At 36.0% G+C, this 19,358-nt stretch overlaps 1 protein-coding gene and 1 long non-coding RNA gene across 3 annotated transcripts; both read right to left on the reverse strand.

Moving 5' to 3' along the window:
* Positions 1–1,480: 1,480 nt before the first annotated feature.
* Positions 1,481–13,328, reverse strand: LOC136809198 (large ribosomal subunit protein uL24-like). Of its 2 annotated transcripts, XM_067065718.1 has the most exons (4): positions 12,937–13,328; positions 3,507–3,639; positions 1,591–1,612; positions 1,481–1,543 (listed from the first exon to the last, which is right to left on the reverse strand). In XM_067065718.1, the coding sequence occupies exons 1-2, from the start codon at positions 13,243–13,245 to the stop codon at positions 3,511–3,513; spliced, it is 438 nt and encodes a 145-aa protein (XP_066921819.1). In that variant the 5' UTR covers positions 13,246–13,328; the 3' UTR covers positions 1,481–1,543; positions 1,591–1,612; positions 3,507–3,510. The 2 variants fall into 2 exon arrangements, with proteins under 2 accessions (XP_066921819.1, XP_066921818.1); XM_067065717.1 differs by having other exon boundaries at positions 1,481–1,612.
* Positions 13,329–16,269: 2,941 nt separating this feature from the next.
* Positions 16,270–18,655, reverse strand: LOC136809199 (uncharacterized). Its single transcript, XR_010846954.1, has 2 exons — positions 18,477–18,655; positions 16,270–16,730 (listed from the first exon to the last, which is right to left on the reverse strand). It is a non-coding gene; the product is annotated as an uncharacterized lncRNA (long non-coding RNA).
* Between the last annotated feature and the right edge of the window lie 703 nt (positions 18,656–19,358).

Genomic DNA, 19,358 nt, shown 5'->3' on the forward strand with positions numbered 1-19,358 from the left:
ACTAGAATAGTTTCCAAACTCAATGGAACACAATGGCATTCCTTTATTTTTCTTTTGACCAACAACATAGAAGATTTTGCTTGAGAAGTGCAATCACAGCGTACGCAGGTGGAGCCCGGGCCTTAACTAGAATTGGTTTCTATTCCACCCAATTTAAGATGGCGCAGACCTTTTTGATAAATTTTATACAGCACCCTCTCTCCCTCAGTAGCAATAGAGAATTGTTGAAGTAAAGCAGCCAATGAAAAAACAAGCTATTTCTGATTGGTTACCTTGTTGATTTATTCACCGCTATATATTTTGCCTACAATCTAAGATGTCTGCGGCATTATCAGAAAAGGTCTTAGTGAATAGTAATCATGACATATATTGTTGTAAGAAGGAAACAAGGAGAAAAAAAACAAACTGGATATGTGAAAACCAGTAAGCTAATGATACTATAATTTTTGAAATATATTTTTGAGAAGCTTTTCCAGCTTTTCCAGCTTTTCCTTAAATTTTATTAAATTATCAAGCTGTATGAATTCTTCAAGTATTTTGTTAATGGAATATAATTTATTTTTCAAGCAAATGCCTCAATCAATCAATCAATCAATCAATAATTTAATCAATCAATTATCCCTGATTATTTTTAATGCTTTAATCTTTCAAGCATTAAAAGCTTTATAAGTGCATGACATGATCTTTCTGTGGGGGCATTTAGTGAAAGCTATGACTAGTAATACTCTTTAGGATGGGTTTGAGTTACAGAATTGAATTTCACCTGTCCGTGCAATGGATTTTACAGCTGGAGGCCTACACCCATCGCGTATAAAACATTGTTGAATTTAAAGTTCATTGTAACATTCAAATACCTATTGTATTGTACAACATTTCAACTCTGGCATACTTTTTTTTACAAGTCATAAAAAATTAGTTAAGTCTGTCTCAAAAGTATGTGGACACTTTGATTTTTGAGCATTTGTTCTCTCAGCACCGATTCATGCGAGTTAGTGAGCTTTAAAAAGTGCAAACAGTGGACAAAATAGCTGTTTCTGGCTGAAAAGACTGTTTTAAGGGGTTAATATCTCAGTTAGGTACAGAAATCACCTTTGCAATATATCTTTATTCAAATCTTAATTTTTTGAGAGCTTTCCAAAAATATACAACAGGTCATTCTTTCAAGCTGAAATTTTAATTAATTTTTGACCCTATGATTTTTGTCAGTGTCCGAAAAAAAAAAAAATTGGCACCCATTAAAACAAGCAAAAAAAAATTTTTCAAATATATTTGACTATCAAAAATGTTCTTGTTTCCACTGCCAATTATATCTGGATAGACTTTAATATCAAATTTGAAACACAGACGGCAATGAAGAGAGACAAGAGAAGAAAGACGTCCAGCCATTTACATATTCATGCAGAAACTATTGGATTTTTACAACAAAGACCTGAAGATACAAAGGATGAAGAAGGGTCTTTGAGGAAAATAGGGAAAATAATTTTTCGATATTTTTTGTTTTGTATTTCCTTTGTAAATTAACATCGACAATACAAATTAATGTTGAGTGGCGTTCTTTTTCTGAGTTGAGGCGGTTATTTCGATTTTCTCTGAAGGCACCAACCAGCAAGACCTGAAAAAGAGAAAATAATTTTGATTGGTTAAAAACATAATTAGTCCTGGGAAAGTGAGCAAAAGAAGGGTGCAATAATCACCATTATCACCATGTCAATAATTTCAAATCGTGGCAAGTGATGTTTGTGACGTAATTTATAAAAAGGTCTATTGTGCATTTTCGGCTAGAAAGCATGAAGTTTTGTAATGAAAACATGTCATATGCATGATATACCGTTGGAAAGGTTTTCTCACACTGATTCTAAAAAACATCACGAAATTTATCTGAAAACGGATTAGGTCCAAGTTTTGGGCTAAGGAAGTAATTTACAGACCAGCCTGCTTGCCCAAAAATTTTTTTGTTTTTTTCAAAACATGTCATATCATCTACTGTTGGAAAGGTCTTTTCACACCGATTCTAAAAATCATCATACCCCTAAGGTACCACTTTAACAAATTTCATGCTTTCTAGCCGAAAACGCACAGTTGATGCTAACTTTCCCTTGACTATATTGAACTCCCTCAATATAAACAGTATTGAACTCCACAATATAAATAACAATAGGTCAGAGTATCATCCTTCAGGAACAAATTTCAGTCAAGTCGAATGAGTCACCAAGATACCAGAAATTTCAAAACAATTTAAAAAATATTTATTCAGTCAAAAAATACAGCTTAAAACTTTGCCCTGGTTGACTTATAAAAGGGCTCTTGTTTTGTTGTTTTTGTTGTTTTTCTTTCGGCTATATCTTTCGATTGAAAAGTTTTTTTGAAATGATGATTATAGCACAATTATTGAAATTGATTTTCTTCTTCTTCATTTTCAATCATCATTTTCGATTTTTTTTGAAATTTTTCTTTTTGATAATATTCCACTCCTATTTGTCTTTACAACAAGCACAAAACCACTATCTAATTCGAATTTTATCAAAAGTTATAGCCTTTTTTGTCTCTGCTGCAGATTATTTTGTGTGATAACCTGTGATAACTGGTCTATCGTCAACTTTAAAAATATCAACAAACTTTTTCTCCGTTTATGTTTCTTTTTCTTTGACTTTTTGTTTTTCTCTAACTATCTTTTTCTTTCCTTCTATATAGATGAATCAACTTCAAAACATTCAAAAAAAGAATTAGATGGTCATCAAAAGAAAGAAGAACATTCTTTTAATAAATTTGGTTATTGTAAAACATTGAAAACATTTCTAATTATACTGAATTATACAGTGTTGCAACTAGGTTTTGTGAATATGGACGGAAACCTTATGATTAGATGGTCATTTGAACCGAAAACCCTCTTACTGGCGAGACAGAAATGATATATTTGTATCTCAACTGGACGGATATCCGTCTACAGACGGAAAAGTTGCAACACTGATTATAAAATATAAGTTGCAGATATGTTAAGATATGTTATGGTATCCTTAATCCCTCTTAATTTTTTTTAATTACTTTTTAAGATCACGAAAACGAGTAGTAAGAATATTTTTGACCATTTGTTGGTTCCCATGTGATGTCATAGTCATTATAAAAAACCCTGGTCTGGTAATATATTGTTTAGCTTTATTGTCAACTTTTCCTTTGTTGTAAATAAAAGATAAGTTGCGATTATTTGCATACTTTTTGATCACGTTACCACTTCTGACTATCGGCATTGGTTTATTTTATAATCACACGATCAAAAACTATGCAAAACAAATCAATTTAAGGTACGCAAGCTCTAATGGTTAATAATAGAAAGAAACAAAAGCCTTCCAGACTGGGGTTTTTTATAATGACTATGACATCACATGGGAATCAACAAATGGTAAAAAATATTCTTACTAGTCGTTTGCGTGATCTTAAAAAGTAATTTAAAAAAATTAAATTTGTGCACAAGAAAAACAGAATCTACAGCAAAAGAAAAAGTTTCATACCATTTTATTCTGTTGACATAGCAACATCTTCTTCGGTGTGTTTTCCCTTGGCTCGTTCTTGCAATTTAGTTTTGTTCTTTCGGTCAAGGATCTTCTTTCTGTCTTTGTCCATCTTTAATCGAACAATTTCAACCTGATTAGGATAGAAAGTATTGATTAATTGTTATTTTGTTACCTCCTAAAAAATCAGTTTTGAAAAACGAAGTCTAAGATATTTTTGAAATCAAAACTCTATTAAAGGGGAACTAAACATTTTTTTGAAAATACCTAAATCACATCACATACTTCCAAGGAATGACCTCTGAAAATATTTTTCTCTAAAAACTTCTCTATCAAAAGATATAGCTCTTTATGTTTACAGAAAATCTAATCTTTTTAAAGCAATGCTTATTTTGTTAGGGGAATAGGTCGAGCCATCTGTTTGACGTAAACACGTTCAGAAAGTAATTGGAAAAGCTCTTACTTTTAGTTGATAGAGAACCTTTAACTTTTTTAGTGTAGCCATAACTTTTTATCCACAAATGGTTTAACCAAGAGACAGAATTCATTAAAAAGCCATTTTTGAGTGGAGTAAAACTATGTTTGAACTTTCGAAAACAAGTGAGTGAAAATGATTTTAGAGTCGATTGAAAAAATTGAACTTTTTATTGGAATAAGCTGACAACCCCAAATTTAGTCCAAGTAAAACTGAATCCTACCTGAAATCAAAAATGATTTTACTATCTTCCTATTATTTCTTGTTCACGAAATATCAAGCTTTAAAGTTGATGAACATACACAAAATTCATAAAAAATATGAACGATATGACGTCACAAACATGTGTAGAGTGGGGGTTCATTTTAAACAAATTATACGTTTTTTAAAGAAGGTTTTATACAAAATAGGAAAGAGATTAAGAGTGGAAATTATATTTTTTCGAACTTATACTGCGTTGTGTAGTTCTTGGAGACAAAAAAAGCATGACCTCAAAAATGTTTAGTTCCCCTTTAACCACAAGCTTTTGTAGCCCCACAGGCCACGGGGATGAGTCTACAACCCTTGATTATTTGTTATCTAGAAAAGCTATGGTCATAAAAATTGGTAAAGATGTTCTCCATCATAGCACAAACTTCCAGAATTCCAATTTAAATTTAAAGCAAAACCTGCGAAATCAGGATTGAAAGACTGTCAAAAGATTGTCTTAGATCACTTGAATGTAGAAACTGTTAAAATTGGAAAAAAAATGGAAAGAATAAAAAGTTTGAAAAGACATAACTGAGATATAAAAAAGAAATTTTCCAGAAAGAAATATTCTTTGCTCAGCCTTGGTAAATGTTTTCAAAACGTTTGAACTTAAATTATTTTTTACTCTGACAATGACCTCTTGTGAATGAGGTGAAAATGAAGCTTCTAATTATTCTTTTCATACATATTTTTTGTGAAAAATCAATATACTCTAGGGACTGAGTTAGGTCCCGAATGCGCATCGGCGTATAGTCATTTTTTCTTTTGATCATGAAAGTATAGTCCTTCAGCCCTCGAATTTCAGGTCGGCATTCGGCAGTGCCGACCTAAAAGCCGACCAAAGAGTGCGTATGGTCCGCAGTTCATTGCCGACCATATTCGTTGATTCTCTCGGCAGCCGACCATAAGTTATCTTTTAGGTCAGCAAAGCCGACCTTAACAGCAAAAAGTATTAAAAGAGAAAAGAACCATATCGCACTCAAATAAAAAAACAAACATTGCCGTAGCCTTTAAACAACTTTGCCGACCTAAAATATAGCTCAGATCGGCATTGCCGACCTAAAAACAAGCTTAGGTCGGCAAAATTTTGCCGGCCTTCGGCCGGATTTGGACGGCACTTGCGTGCCGACTTACTTTTACTTGAATTTCGAGGGCTGGTCCTTGAAGAGTCAGAAAACGTGTGTGGCGTTATTTGGATCAGGCTCAAATTTCCATAATGGCGGATTTTAGATTTCAACTCTTTTTAGCCCTCTTGCTTGAAAATCTTTCTACCTTAAGGGGATTAATTTTCGCGGGGATTATATTTCGCGAATTTCGCGATTTTTTCCGAAATTCGCGAAATATAATCCCCGCGAAAATTTTAAAAACCTTTGGATTCGCGAAATTCGCGAAATATAATCCTCGCGAAAATTAAGTTTTCTTAGACATAATTTCCCTTTGTTTTCAGAAAAATTAAAGACATATCAATCGGTACGACAGAGAGTTTTCATCAACAATGCTTGTTATATCTTTAGACAAAAGCAAGTTTTTTATTTTCTACTGTTCGATTTTTTAGTTTTGAATTTTCGAAAAAGCCCACTTCTCGCGAAACTCGCGAAATTTAATCCTCGCGAAAATTTAGAATTCCCGTCTTCGCGAAAATAAGTCCCGCGAAAATTAAATTATTTCGCGAAAAAATTGTCTCGCGAAAATAAGTTACCGCGAAAATTAATCCCCTTAAGGTATCTCGAGCTATGAAGTACTTTCGTTTTCAAAACTTAGAAAACTTAAGTACTTCGTATCTCTTGATAACGAAATTTTCAGACCATAGTTTTGACCTTTTTCTTAATCAGCATAAAATTTCTGATCGATTGGTATATAATATGCAGGGTTTTAAGCTCAAAAAATATTTTTCTTAGGCTAGCAGAGCCTAAGAGCCCATGTGACAAAAGAAAATTTTGAATCCACCATTGTGGATTTCGAAATTCATGTAGAGAAAAAACTTTTCCTGAATTTTATTATTTGAACGGTAGGCAAGACCCTCCGAAAATTTCAAGTAAATTAAGTAAGCCAATCAAATGTTGCAGCCACGCAAATCTGGAACCAAAAGTAGTCATTTCAAAAAATCGAAATCAAAAGTGCTTCATATCTCCAGATAACGAAATTTTCAGACCATGATTTTGACCTTTTTCTTAATCAGCATAAAATTTGTGATCGATTGGTATATAATATGTCTATGTTTAAAGTCGAAAAAAAATTTTTTTTCAAGCAAGAGGGCTAAAAAGGGTTGAAATCTAAAATCCACCATTATGGAAATTTGAGCCTGATCCAAATAACGCCACACACGTTTTCTGACTCTTCAAGGGCTATACTTTCATGATCAAAAGAAAAAAATGACTATACGCCGATGCGCATACGGGACCTAACTCAGCCCCTAGAGTAATATCAAAAGTAAAAAGTAAAAACCAAAAACCACAAAAGATGATTTTATCCTGTTTACATTGGTTTTGTATTTGAGCATGTATCAAAATGTTTAATTTTTTCACTAAGAATGGGCATTTAACATGCACACATGTGATTAATGAGTGTACTCATTAGGCTAAATTTTTCTTAGATGAATTCTGTAACACTACTGGTTTTATTTACATTCACTGATTTGTAATTAGTTATGCACTAGACCATCGCATTTGCCCAAAGGAGTATAGTGGGGTCGTATAGCATAATTTACAGGAAAACAATAAGATCTAGCTGAAACTTTCTCCAGACCTTCTCTATAGGATGCTTATACCTCAGGAAAAATTCCCCTAAAATCCCACTGGTGGAACATCCCTTTTTTGGGACATTTCTATCTTCCCCAGGCAAAATCCTAAGGGCAAATTTTTTTGAAAATTTCAAACTTATTCCCAGACAATATCATGTATACCATTCGAAAGCTCTCGAAAAACTATATAGAAGACTTTTAAACGGTTATAGCTGATTTCCTTACCTAACTCATAACTAATATTTCATGCGCAAGTTCCACTTTTCGCCACACTTTGGTCAAAATTGACCATAAATAGCATTTTCTGCGTGAATTATCTCAAGTTAGGTAATGAAATCGGCTATACCCGTTTAAAAGTCTTCTATATAGTTTTTCGAGAGCTTTCGAATGGTATACTTGATAATGTCTGAAAATGAGTTTAAAATTTTCAAAAAATTTCGCCCTTAGGGTTTTGCCTGGGGAAAAAAGAAATGTTCCACCAGTGGTATTTTAATGGAATTTTTCCTGAGGCATAACCATCCTATAGAAATGGTCTGGAGTAAGTTTCAGCTAGATCTTATTGTTTTCCTGTAAATTATGCTATACGACCCCACTATACTCCTTTGGGCAAATGCGATGATCTAGTACATAACTAATTACACTTCAGTGAATGTAAATAAAACCAGTGTTACAGAATTCATCTAAGTATAATAGAGATTATCCCCTGTCTTATAGATTTACAGGAATGTGTTATTATCTCCCTAGTCATAAAACAGAGATACTTTGAGGTGGCCATCCATTGGAAATTGAAAAATCTACCTTTTAACTTTAAATGTTGATTACTAAATAACTGAAAATGATATGGACTTGAAACTTCCATGTATTATTATTTATGACCTAAAGTTAATATTAAAAAAGAAATTGTAAGACAGGGGTTTGGTACAACTTTTCAGAAAAATCAAAATAATCTTGTGTCAACTTTTTAGAGAGAACTACAAATACTTGGTAAATGATTTTTGGTATGTAGAGGCATGGAGGTAATAAAGATATAGATGGAGAGAAAACGCCCCGATAATGATCTAAATGGTCGTTGCAATCTTTTATAAATCTATTCAAAGCGGCTTTTCTTTGATGTACCATCATTGGAAGCAAAAAAACACAATTTATAACTTATAAGAACAGAAAGAGACTGTTTGGTTGATTTTGAAAAACTTAATTTTGCCGAAAATCCTTTTTCAAATGCGATTTGAAATAGTTTCAACTGATGTAAGACTAAAAGAGTATATTAATTTCATAGGGACACATTTTTTGACTGGCATTTTGTTAACATTGAAAGTTGCATCACATTATCATTGAAAGATTCTTATCTTATAAAATCTTCACGTCTAAGTGGGCAGCGGTTTTCATACTCTGACAAAATGATCGATACAAGGTTCCTAATCGTAACACGTAATTCTTTTTTAAATCTATCAATGGCTTTATGGGCAGCTTCCCCTAGAAGTTTGGAGTATTGTGCTTATTATGTGTTTTTATTATAAGTTTTTTTCAATTTTTCATGACAAGGCTATTATATTTCAAGATACTTGTTAAAAATTTAATGTCTTTTCATTCATCTTAAATATTCCCACGAGTATACCCAAAATTAATCATCTTATTCCCAAATTAACCAAACAGCTGTTTGCTTCCGATGATAAATCAGAATAGAACAAAAGGCATCGACTCTCCATCTATATTTTTATTACCTCCATGGTAGAGGCACTTTAGGACATAGAATGGAATGAGTGAAAAAAATTTTGATTCCTGGCAAAAAACATTAAAATAGCACCCAAAAAAGAATAAACAAACAAACAAAAGTTCTACATACCTCAGAACAACCGACCGTGCAGGACCGTGCTCTTAATCAAAAGAAATCACAAGTTACATCACGATCAAATATTCCTTAGAGCTTTACAAACCTCCTTGTATAAATAAGAGAACCATAAAACATCATTTACAGCAACAAATGTGGATGACACACTAGGCAAAAGTCAGTAAGCTTCATCCTCCAAAAACAATCTTTAATATTAGAGGGCAGTCATTGTTTACAAAATTTGAAAACTGAATATGGGTACACCAAGCAACTTCAAACCTTCTAGAAATGTTTCTAGAGACTTGAAGACGACCCGTAAAGATTTTCAAGCCGTTTGAGCTGCTAGAGAAGGTAGAATTGTGGTTTTACTAACGGGCGGGAAACAGGGCGTCCATGGGCGAAGCATTAAAAACTTAAAGGTAGGTATTTTTAAAACTTAAAATGTTCTACTTATTCTTTACTTTTATGAATTGAAATTTTCAGAGGTTGTTCCAGAGAAGTTATACTTGACTTTAAGCCAAAAAAATAAAAAACCACCAAAAAGTCTCACTATTTTCAAACCCAGTGGATGGCCACCTTAATGGGATAAACTTTCCCGGGAATAAATTTAGCGGTTGGACCTATCCTTGAAATTTAAAAATTTTGCGGTGACTTAATTTTGTGGGTGGAACTATTGGGTGGCAATATTTTCACGATTTTGTGACTTTTACTACCAAATCATGATGTTGGTTGTTGAAATACACATTACTTGCGCTCCTTTGATGCAAGTAACCATTGAAACAGGGGGGGGGACACGCAGTTACTACAAGACATGATGTGTAGTAAGTGCTTTTTCAACACTTTTTTTCAGGATCACCACCCTTTGCAGTGACTACACCTTGGTAGTAACTGTTTTCAGAAAACATGCTCGAAATTACCCTAAATTGCGATTATTTTTCAACCTAAAGCCATTTTTGTGCTAGATTTTCTTTTAATTTACTTGGTTAACAGCTGTTGAGAACATTTTAATGATAATTAGGGAAAGCATAATTTCAAAGTTGGGTCTGAGAAAAATATTTTTTCGTCCATTTATAACAAAAATATTTTTTTAACAAAGAATTTTTTCAAAAGAAAAATCATTTTTTGTGAAAAAATTTTGAAAGTTCTTTATAAAGAATTGAAATATAAGCACTTACTACACCAAAAGTGTTCATTTTAGTGTTTGGCACCACCCCCAAACAGCAGTTACTACACTGTGTAGTAACTGTTTTCATAACTTCTGAATACAGTACCACCACGGTAGTAAGTGTCATACTGTCTTGTAGTAACTGCGTGCCCCCCCCTGATTGAAATAGTATATTTTTAACATATTTTGAGTTTTGTTTAGAAATATCTCGCAAATGAGGCTGTTCCAAATTTCCATTGGGACTTAATTTCACGGATTTTTGCGAATAACACCAAAATCTGTGAAAGTTTATTCCATTAAAGTATCACATTTAAAAAAAAGGACCATGTCGTGAAATTCAAACTCAAAGACAACATTGACGTTCCAGCAACATAAACACACAACAAAACAGTGGACTGTTTATTTTCAATTTTCATAGATTATGCCCGAGCCATAATTTTAAAATCCATTTTTCTGACTTTTTTTAATGCCAATCTGACCTTGTTCTCTTATCTAAAGTATATCTTTTATTTAGAGCATAATCCTCGACTACGACTGGAGGAGAGAACCCCCTGGAAACCTTGGAAAATCTGAAAAATGAAGAAAAACCCATTGGAAAATCAAGGCTGAGACTCCCTGGGGGGCTGTCGACAAACGATTTTCCTTTTTTTAACGGCTTCTGGCTGTAAGGGGTGGGAGGGGTTCACTGCAATGCCGTTAAAAAAGTTTAAAAAAAAGGGAAAGTCTCACTTACAAATTTCATCAGTCCAAAAAGTAGAAACATGTGAAGAAAGGCTAAGGGGTCACTCACATATCGATTCTTCCCACGACTAACGTCAAATTTACGCTAATTTGAAAACCCCCCACCCACACCTCTTAATATCAAAGTTCAAAAATTATCAAAAATCGATGAAAATTTTCTCCTTAACTTTCATCGTTGTTTCGTCAGCTATTTTTAATTTCGCTACGGCTTGCTCAGGCAGTTTACATTAAAAAAATAATGGAGATAATTTCTACACTTTTTTCAGAAAGTTGCCGGAATTAATTATCTCCATAATCATAATCAACAGAAAAGCCGCATTTCACAAAAAAAAGGCCGACCGTCGGCGAAATTCAAGGGCCGTGCGGACCGTCTGAACAAAAGGAACTCGAGACGTAAATATCAGGCCGTTTGTTTTGGTTACAGTTTCTGTAAAATCATAGACATAAAAGTATTTAGGTATGTGAAAGGAGGAAAAGAAATATGGAAAGTAACATTTGTCACGGAATAAACCATGGCATTGACCAGGGGTTTAGGTACCCCCTAAGAAAATAGGTACCCCCAAACAATAGACGTTAGTAGGTACCCCCTGTGATTGGTACCCCCTGTGACTTGAGTATATGTCAAGAAATGAAAAAAATTGTATATTTTTACAATTAAAAAGAATAATGATAGTTAGATAAAGCAAGATAAAATATAGTTCCCAAGCCCCCAGACCTTACTGCATAAAAGTTAGATACCCCCAGAAATTATAGGTACCCCCTGAAATTGAAAAAAAATCCAGCCCCCAGCCTTTTTCAGGAAGATTTTGGTTGTAGCCCCCCCTGCGGGCTGGCAGTTACATCAATATGCCTTCTTACCTGTCTTTAAAAATATAAATAAAAGTAATCACGGAAAAGGACGCGAAAAAAAAAGACATAAGTGTGAGAACAGAGTAATCAAACTCGTTAGAAAAAGTACCATTAGAAGTCATAAAAAATCAACCTGAATAAATGCAATCGAAATCCCAGAGAACTTCATAATTCCCCAAACAACATTACATTACTATGTCAAACTCCCATTACATAAATTTTACAATTACGTCAGAGTAGACTACGCTCGCCACCGAAGAGGTTTATTTGGAAAGGGTAATTACATTTTATTGTTCGCTTCTTTTTTAAAGATTGGCCGGGTTGGAAAAGTATGAATTTCTTTGTACATATTTTACCTACCCCAAATATTTAGGAGGCTGAGTTTTAAACAAATGGTCAAGTTGAAACGAACAATAAATGTATCAAGGTCTGTTTTATTTACCCCCTGGTGACTTAACAAAAGAGACTTAACTCGATGTTACAATCCAATTATTGAAAGTTTGTCTTGGCCTTTTTATAATGAGCGAGACATACCTTCTCTGATTACGCAATTTTCATATTGACATTTTCGAGGCATTTTGATGTAACTGGCTGGGGGGGGGGTTCATGCCATGTAAATGTATTAAAAATCAATATTTCTGAGTGACCCTTAAGACCAAAGCAACCACACAACATTCACCTTATTCCCTATCACCAATAAATGCTTCGACAAGAAAAATGACTGGTCACGTGACGAAAGTCGGCAATCTTTTCCTCCGCCTCAGTTGACTCCTTGCTCCACCCATCCTGCCCTGACTTGCTGCGGGGCTTGGAGTTTCAAAATTGAAAGGTCACGGCTGAAAACCACAAGTTTATTCCATGCGATTACGAATCGAAAGAACATGGCGGCCATGGACCAGTGAAAGTATTTACTTTTGAAGAATTTTTTTGGCCGCTGGGGGTCTGAACCTTAACAGCCTCAGGCCGTTAAAAAAAAGGAAAGTAGTTTGTTGATGGCCCCAGAAAAAGTTCGTCAATACCCCTGTATGGTTTAAAAATGGAATAGCCAATTCCTAACCTTATTTCTAGAGCGCATTTTTACCTACCGCCTCTGCAGTAGTGGAGCACCTTGGAGTTAGCTAGACTGCCAAACAGTGTATTGCCAAAAACTATTGCTGCTTTTATCTTCAATACCGAACTGTTAAACACAAGTGCACTATGGCCAAATGGCAAATGAAAGTGCAGGACAGAAACATACAATTTTTGCTGATAATATCACCAATTAATGAGTATGACATATTGAAACTCAAGCTAAATACTACCATACATTATAATAACAAGTTAACCAGGATCAATAATTAACCAAAGTTGAATTCAAACAAAAAACAACAAAATTATACTAACTTTGCTGGCATGAATTCCAACATTAACAGCAGCACCATTAACTTTCTCACGTTGGATTCTCTCAATGTGTAAAACCCATTTCTTTCTATACACACTGGTGACTTTACCAGCTTGGGCACTTTTAAATGGTCCTCGAGTAACAACTACTTCATCGTCCTTTCGTACTGGCATAGATCGAACAGAGTATTTTTGCCTCAACTCTTTTGATAATGGTGCGCTCATGAGCTTCCTTCGAACACTACTGGGAGCAGCGAAATGAGCCTTTCTCGACTTTCGTCTGGATGAGGAAACGGCTGGGTTCTTCTTCATTTTGAAAGTATCAAAGTGCAAGGAGTACACGTTCTTATCTCCTTGGTTGGCAGCCCTATTGGAAAAGAACTCGAGCGTGTGGATTTTCTGTCTTCATGTTTTGGGAGTCTGGATCCGAGAATTCGGGCTATTTTTCGGGAATTTCGGGAAAATATTAACCCCGATTTCTGATATCCGGGAAATAGAATAAGGGCGTATTTACGGGCGTTAAGCGGAAGGGTAAATTAGAGTATGGGCGGTAGCATTCGTTTACGCCCACTCAAAAAGAAGATAAGAGCGATAAGAGCAAGTTTTCAGCAAAGAGGGGAGGGCTTTTGATTAAAAAACGACCGTACGTGCGGCCCAAAAATTAGGCCTTTGAAATCAGACCCCTGTTTACACGAGCATACAGTACAATACAAAGAAAATTTATCCAAATTTGAGTAAACTTCTTAGACGTAGTAGACGTGTAGAGGCGAAAAATCGACCCTTTTACTCCTAATAAATAATACACATACCCCCGGCTGGGGGGTGTACTTAGGCAAAAATGGATGATGGGTATGTGCAGACGGTAAGGGTCGGTTTTTTCACCCGGGGGGCACTCGATCTGAAAACGACCATACGTTCGGCCCAAAATTTGGCTTCTAAAATCGGACCCTTACACAGTGCAGTGAATTTTCGCAGTTTTGTAATTTCCTACCCGGGGGGGAGGGGTACTTAGGCAAATGGAGGGTACGGTATGTGCCGCCCTTAAGGGTACCTTTTTTGGACTTCCAAAGTCCCGCTAAGGGTCGGAAAAATCAGAAAATCAAATTTCAGTCCCACTAAGGGTCGGAAAAATAGGAAGATTTCAACTTTTTACCCACTGAAAGATCGAAATTTGGTCAAATTTGTCCCGCTAAGGGTCGTAAAATTCCCAAAATTTTCCTTTGTTTTCTCCTTTTTAGTCCCGGTAAGGGTCCAAAGTTCGAAAGTCGGGCGGCACCCCCCCCCCACGTCAGCTCGCAACCCTAGTACCCCCCGGGTTTCCTACCCTTGCCTGTTACAGTACACTAGCTGAACTATGAAAAACCTACCCTTAAGGGCCGAACGTCTGGTAGGTCATTTACCTTGAGTGCCCCCCCCCCGGGTTTTTCACCTTTCAAAGTCTCTCTAACTAAGGGTCGAAAAATTCAGGATTTTTAGGAAATTTTTTGATTTCCAGAGAAAAAGTTGTAATAAAAAAAAAATATATAAAAAGTCTCTCTAAAGGGTCACCCAAACTCTTGCCCGTGTATCCCAGGCTTTATTTACACTACTACTGTAGTTAAACGCCCTGTATATATTTTAAGTTAAGGGGCATAATATATACCAACAAACCTTTTTGGTGATTAAAGAGAATGTAATAATATAAACTACGGACGGATATGGACGCCAGAGAATATAGGTATATACAAGAAGCCGGAGCGGCGTGAAGGTCCAGCTGACGTGGCAATAACCGAATATCGTTCGTACCGGGTTCCTTGAGTGACGCAAAAAAATTTCCTTCCCATCGTCCACTCCGAGCTTCTATTCTTTGACACTTTCTTTGTATTGCTAAGTTTTAAAAGTTTTTGATGCATTATTCCCGAAATTTCGAAACTTTTGCCGCTGATGGGATTTGAACCCACTATATACAAAGCACCTATGAGTAGAACGCCAGCGCCTTAACCACTCGGCTATCGAGTCACAACTGCATTAAGGAGTTCAAGGTAGTTGCTTATAAACATGGTATTTACTCCAAACTCTACCCGGGGGGCTAAAACCGTAACCAGGGGTTAACTCCCATCCCCAACCCTAGCTCTAACCCTACCTGACCCTACCTGAAACAACCCTTTAATCTAACCGGGAAATTTGACTCTACTACCAATTCAATCCAAAACATATGTCAAACATCGTGCGGGTAGGCGGGGCAAAAATTCTAGATCGGCGGTTGGTTTAGCCTGGACTTGTTAATTTATTGCGCGCACAGGCCCCGACAAAGACAAAATCTTTTCGATCAGTTGCTTTTTAAAGGTCCAGTCTGCTGCGCGCTGGAGCAATAAATATCTAGCGCCATACATACAGGATAGATAAATATAGTTAAATTAAAGCATAAAAAAGCTGATAATGAGCAGGGAACGAGGTTGAGGGAGGAGTTGAGGGTCACCTTTTCAGCAAAAATCAGTTTCTCTAAGGGTCGGTTTTCGGAGGTCCCGTTTGCACACACCCTTCTCATTCGCCAACCCTAGTACCCCGGGCACATACCGTGTACTTTGGGGAAGCTTGGAAAAAGGGATCCTCAGGCTAAGGGCCATACTTACGTACGTACTAGGTCGTTTACGTTCTTAAGTATCCTCCACCGAGGTTTTCAGACAAAATGTTGACCTCTCGGGATGAGGATGACGTAATCCCAACTGCATCGATGACAACTGTTATATTATACTCGAGGTAAATTGAGCCAATTTTGTAATTCCATTCGTTAAGTTGAGTTTGAAAATTGTCTTTTCGGGACGGAAGGAAGAGCTCAAACTATTTTTTTCTAGTTCTACACCCACTATTGATAAAGCCCTCGTTTATATGAACAAGAGCCACAAAGATGTGGTTAAATATTTCCTCCAATAGCTCAGAGCATAGATTGTAGTCGCAGTCGAACCCCACAGATTATCTTAAAGCCCCAACTTAGTAACTTAGATTTATTAAAGCCTTTATATTAAGCAATATCCGGTGCAAAACAAAATTTAACCATATTCCTGCTAAGAATTGTCTTTATTTCATAGACATGTTCACAGATGATGTAAGTCTAAAAACTTGTTAAAAAATTGCATGCAAATGATAACCATTTTGACACAAAGAAAAATGTATTTTATTCAACTAATATGTTTTTTACCTTCATTAAGGAAATAAAATCTTAGATTTACAAGTTGATATTATTCTAAGACTCATCTGAGTAAGAAAGTGCCAAAATATCTTGAGACTGTCTACTAAGGGACTAATATGGAAATATGGCAATATGAATTTGGGAGATATCGAAATATGTTGTACACATTAGTTTCATATGAAAAACTTCCTTGTCATCAATATTTTAAACCACCATATTATACCATCCACAAGTAAAAAGTTACTTAAAAATGGATCTCCTTCTTTACAGATTTAGATTTCCAGTGCATAACATCTGTTACATTAGTATTCATGTGATAATATACCAAATTGTCAACCTTGAAATTGTCACATTTAGTTACAGTATTGCTGAATATTTACAACACTTTCCAGCAAACTTTTTTGTGAAATTTGTGTCTTGATAAACTAAACTCCATGACATTTGTATCATTGAACATTAAATCACATCTTGGAACAATAGAGTTCCTTGGTTCAATTATTGCAAGAATGTTTATCTTTGTTCATATTCTCATTGTGTGCAACATTATCATTACATCATTGCCAGCAAGTTACATTGTATTGTCAGCTTTAGAGGTCGTCAAACTTTGTTGAATTTGTAATCCTGGCACCTGAATGTGAAAGGAAAGAAAAATTCAAAATTTCATAATGGGAAATAATCTCTTTACAGTAATCAATGCCAAATGTGTGGTCATTCGCTGAAATCTCCCAAAAAAAAAGGCTTTAAAAGGGTGAGACTCTGCTTGATGGTTTGAGCTATGTTTGCCATGCATATAAACTGAGCCATTAAAGAAGTTTACGGGAACGTACAAAAAGGACCACAGGGTACGTACAATAAGGTACACTGGGAACATACAATAAGGTTCACGGGGAATATACAATGAGGTTCACGGGGAACATACAATAAGGTTCACGAGGAACATACAATAAGGTTCACAGGGAACGTACAATAAGGTACAAGGGGAACGTACAATAAGGTACAAGGGGAACGTACAATAAGGTACAAGGAGAACGTACAATAAGGTACAAGGGGAACGTACAATAAGGTACACGAGGAACGTACAATAAGGTTCACGGGGAACATACAATAAGGTATACTGGGAACGTACAGTAAGGTTCACGGGGAACATACAATAAGGTATACTGGGAACGTACAATAAGGTACACTGGGAACGTACAATAAGGTACGCTGGTAACATACAATAAGGTAGACGGGAACATAAAATAAGGTTCACGGGGAACGCACAATAAGGTACACAGGGAACCTACAGGGAACCTACAATAAGGTATACACAGGGAACATACAATAAGGTACTGGCAGACTGGGGAACGTACAATAAGGTACATGGGGTACGTACAATAATGTATACGGGGAACGGCACAATAAGATACACTGGAACAACGTACAATAAGGTACACGGGGAGCGTACAAAAAGGTACCCAGAAACACACAAAAAGGACCAACGGAGAGCGTACAAAAGGTACCTTGAAAGCATTCAAAAAGGACCATGGGTAGTGTACAAAAAGGACCACACAAAACGTACCAGGACCATGCCGACGCACCGGACTTAACGAACACCGGACTTATTTTGTCCGGTGTAGCAAAAGGATACTTTTTGCCACCGGACAAATACACCAGACAGTACGGTGCGTCGGCAGGGTCCTAACGTACCAAAGGATCCCAGAGAGCGCACACAAAAGATACAACAGTCTGGGAAATCCTCTCAATTGCACGCTTATCTTCCGAGGGCGTAAGCGCGCAATTGCACGGTTATAATTTACGCCCGCTCCCGCCCCGGTTGAAATTGCTTAGGGATTTCAAGGGGTTCAGAATTCTCTAATTCGGGCGAAGGCATGGTTTAACGGGCGATCCATTTTTACGGAATCTTCTTCTACGATAAATTTTGAGTAAAACTGCCCTAGGCTTTTGAAATTCAACAGAGCTTTCGGAAGGAATTGCGTGTCAAAAATATAGGAAATTTTAAAGCGTGCAATTGCACGCTTACCGCAAAAGCCGTCACCTAGCAAGCTTGCTTAACGCTTACCGCCCGTTTCAGAACAATTTCGATAAGCCTTTATAAAAATTCTGCCATTTTGATAAAGCGTGCAATTGCGCGCTTACGGCGCGCTTTGATAAGCGTGCAATTGAGAGGATTTCCCAGACTGTACAAGGGAGGGGAGCATACAAAAAGGTAAACAGGGAGTAAAAGCATCTATTATGATCTAGTTTTCTTTTTAGCATCTGGCATCAAGGCTAAAAATGGGGCACTGAGAAGAGTGCAAGCTTTTCCAAGTTTTGACCATTAATATCTAGACAATATATACATGATGGAAATCAGAAAGAAATTTATGCTCACCTTCTTCTCAAGTCAAGATAGGAATGGATTGGATTTCCATGTGTTTCAGCTTCTTTCTCCACCCTTCTTCTTCTCCTTATGGGAAAAATAAATTCAGCACACACGAGAGAAACTCAGGCAGTCCTCTGAGCTTTACACACAATCATTTGTTTTATGAAAAGCTGGTAAAAACCGTAAAAACCCCTGCCATATTTTGATAGAAGGATACTATTTTCTTCCCCGCTAAATCTTCGCGACGATTTTTAGTCACGTGACTGAAGAGTCTAGTCATAATGTGCAGCACGAATAAAGAAAACATTAACATCGAAAATGGACGAAGAAAAGACGGAAAAAGGCCGTTTTAACAAATATTCCCCTATAGTAGGGAAATATTTAAATACACCCTTCCTCTCTCGAAACTTATTGTGCAATCAAAGCATGATGATAGGTCACCTCGAAATTCAAACTTCGAATTCGGAAAAAATCTAATGAAAATGAAATTTCTTTGGATGTACTGCTACTTCGAATATTTTCAAGATTTTGTTGCTTCGTATCGCCATGGAGGTATAAAGAAACAGGAGAAGTATGCTATTGTAACCAAGCTCGCCCTACGATTAAAAAAGTTACGATGTATGCATGCTCATAATCTCATATATCGTGCATTTTTAATGAGCTCTTTTATCCATAGGTGAAATCCTATTGGCTCATTTAAGCTTTAGAAATTAGATGAGACGAGATTCATTGTTTCTGACATCAGTGTAAGAAAATATTTGGACTAAAAAAAGGCCGGTAAACTTGGCAATCCTTCATCAAATGATAAGATTTTTAGATCAATGTTTTCCTTAAGGTGAACTCTATTGCTTGATACTTTCCTCCAAAATTCTCCAGCGACTTTATGTCTAC

This window comes from Clytia hemisphaerica, unplaced genomic scaffold, assembly GCF_902728285.1.
Source record: "Clytia hemisphaerica strain Z4C2 unplaced genomic scaffold, Clytia hemisphaerica genome assembly, whole genome shotgun sequence".
NCBI lineage: Eukaryota > Metazoa > Cnidaria > Hydrozoa > Leptothecata > Clytiidae > Clytia > Clytia hemisphaerica.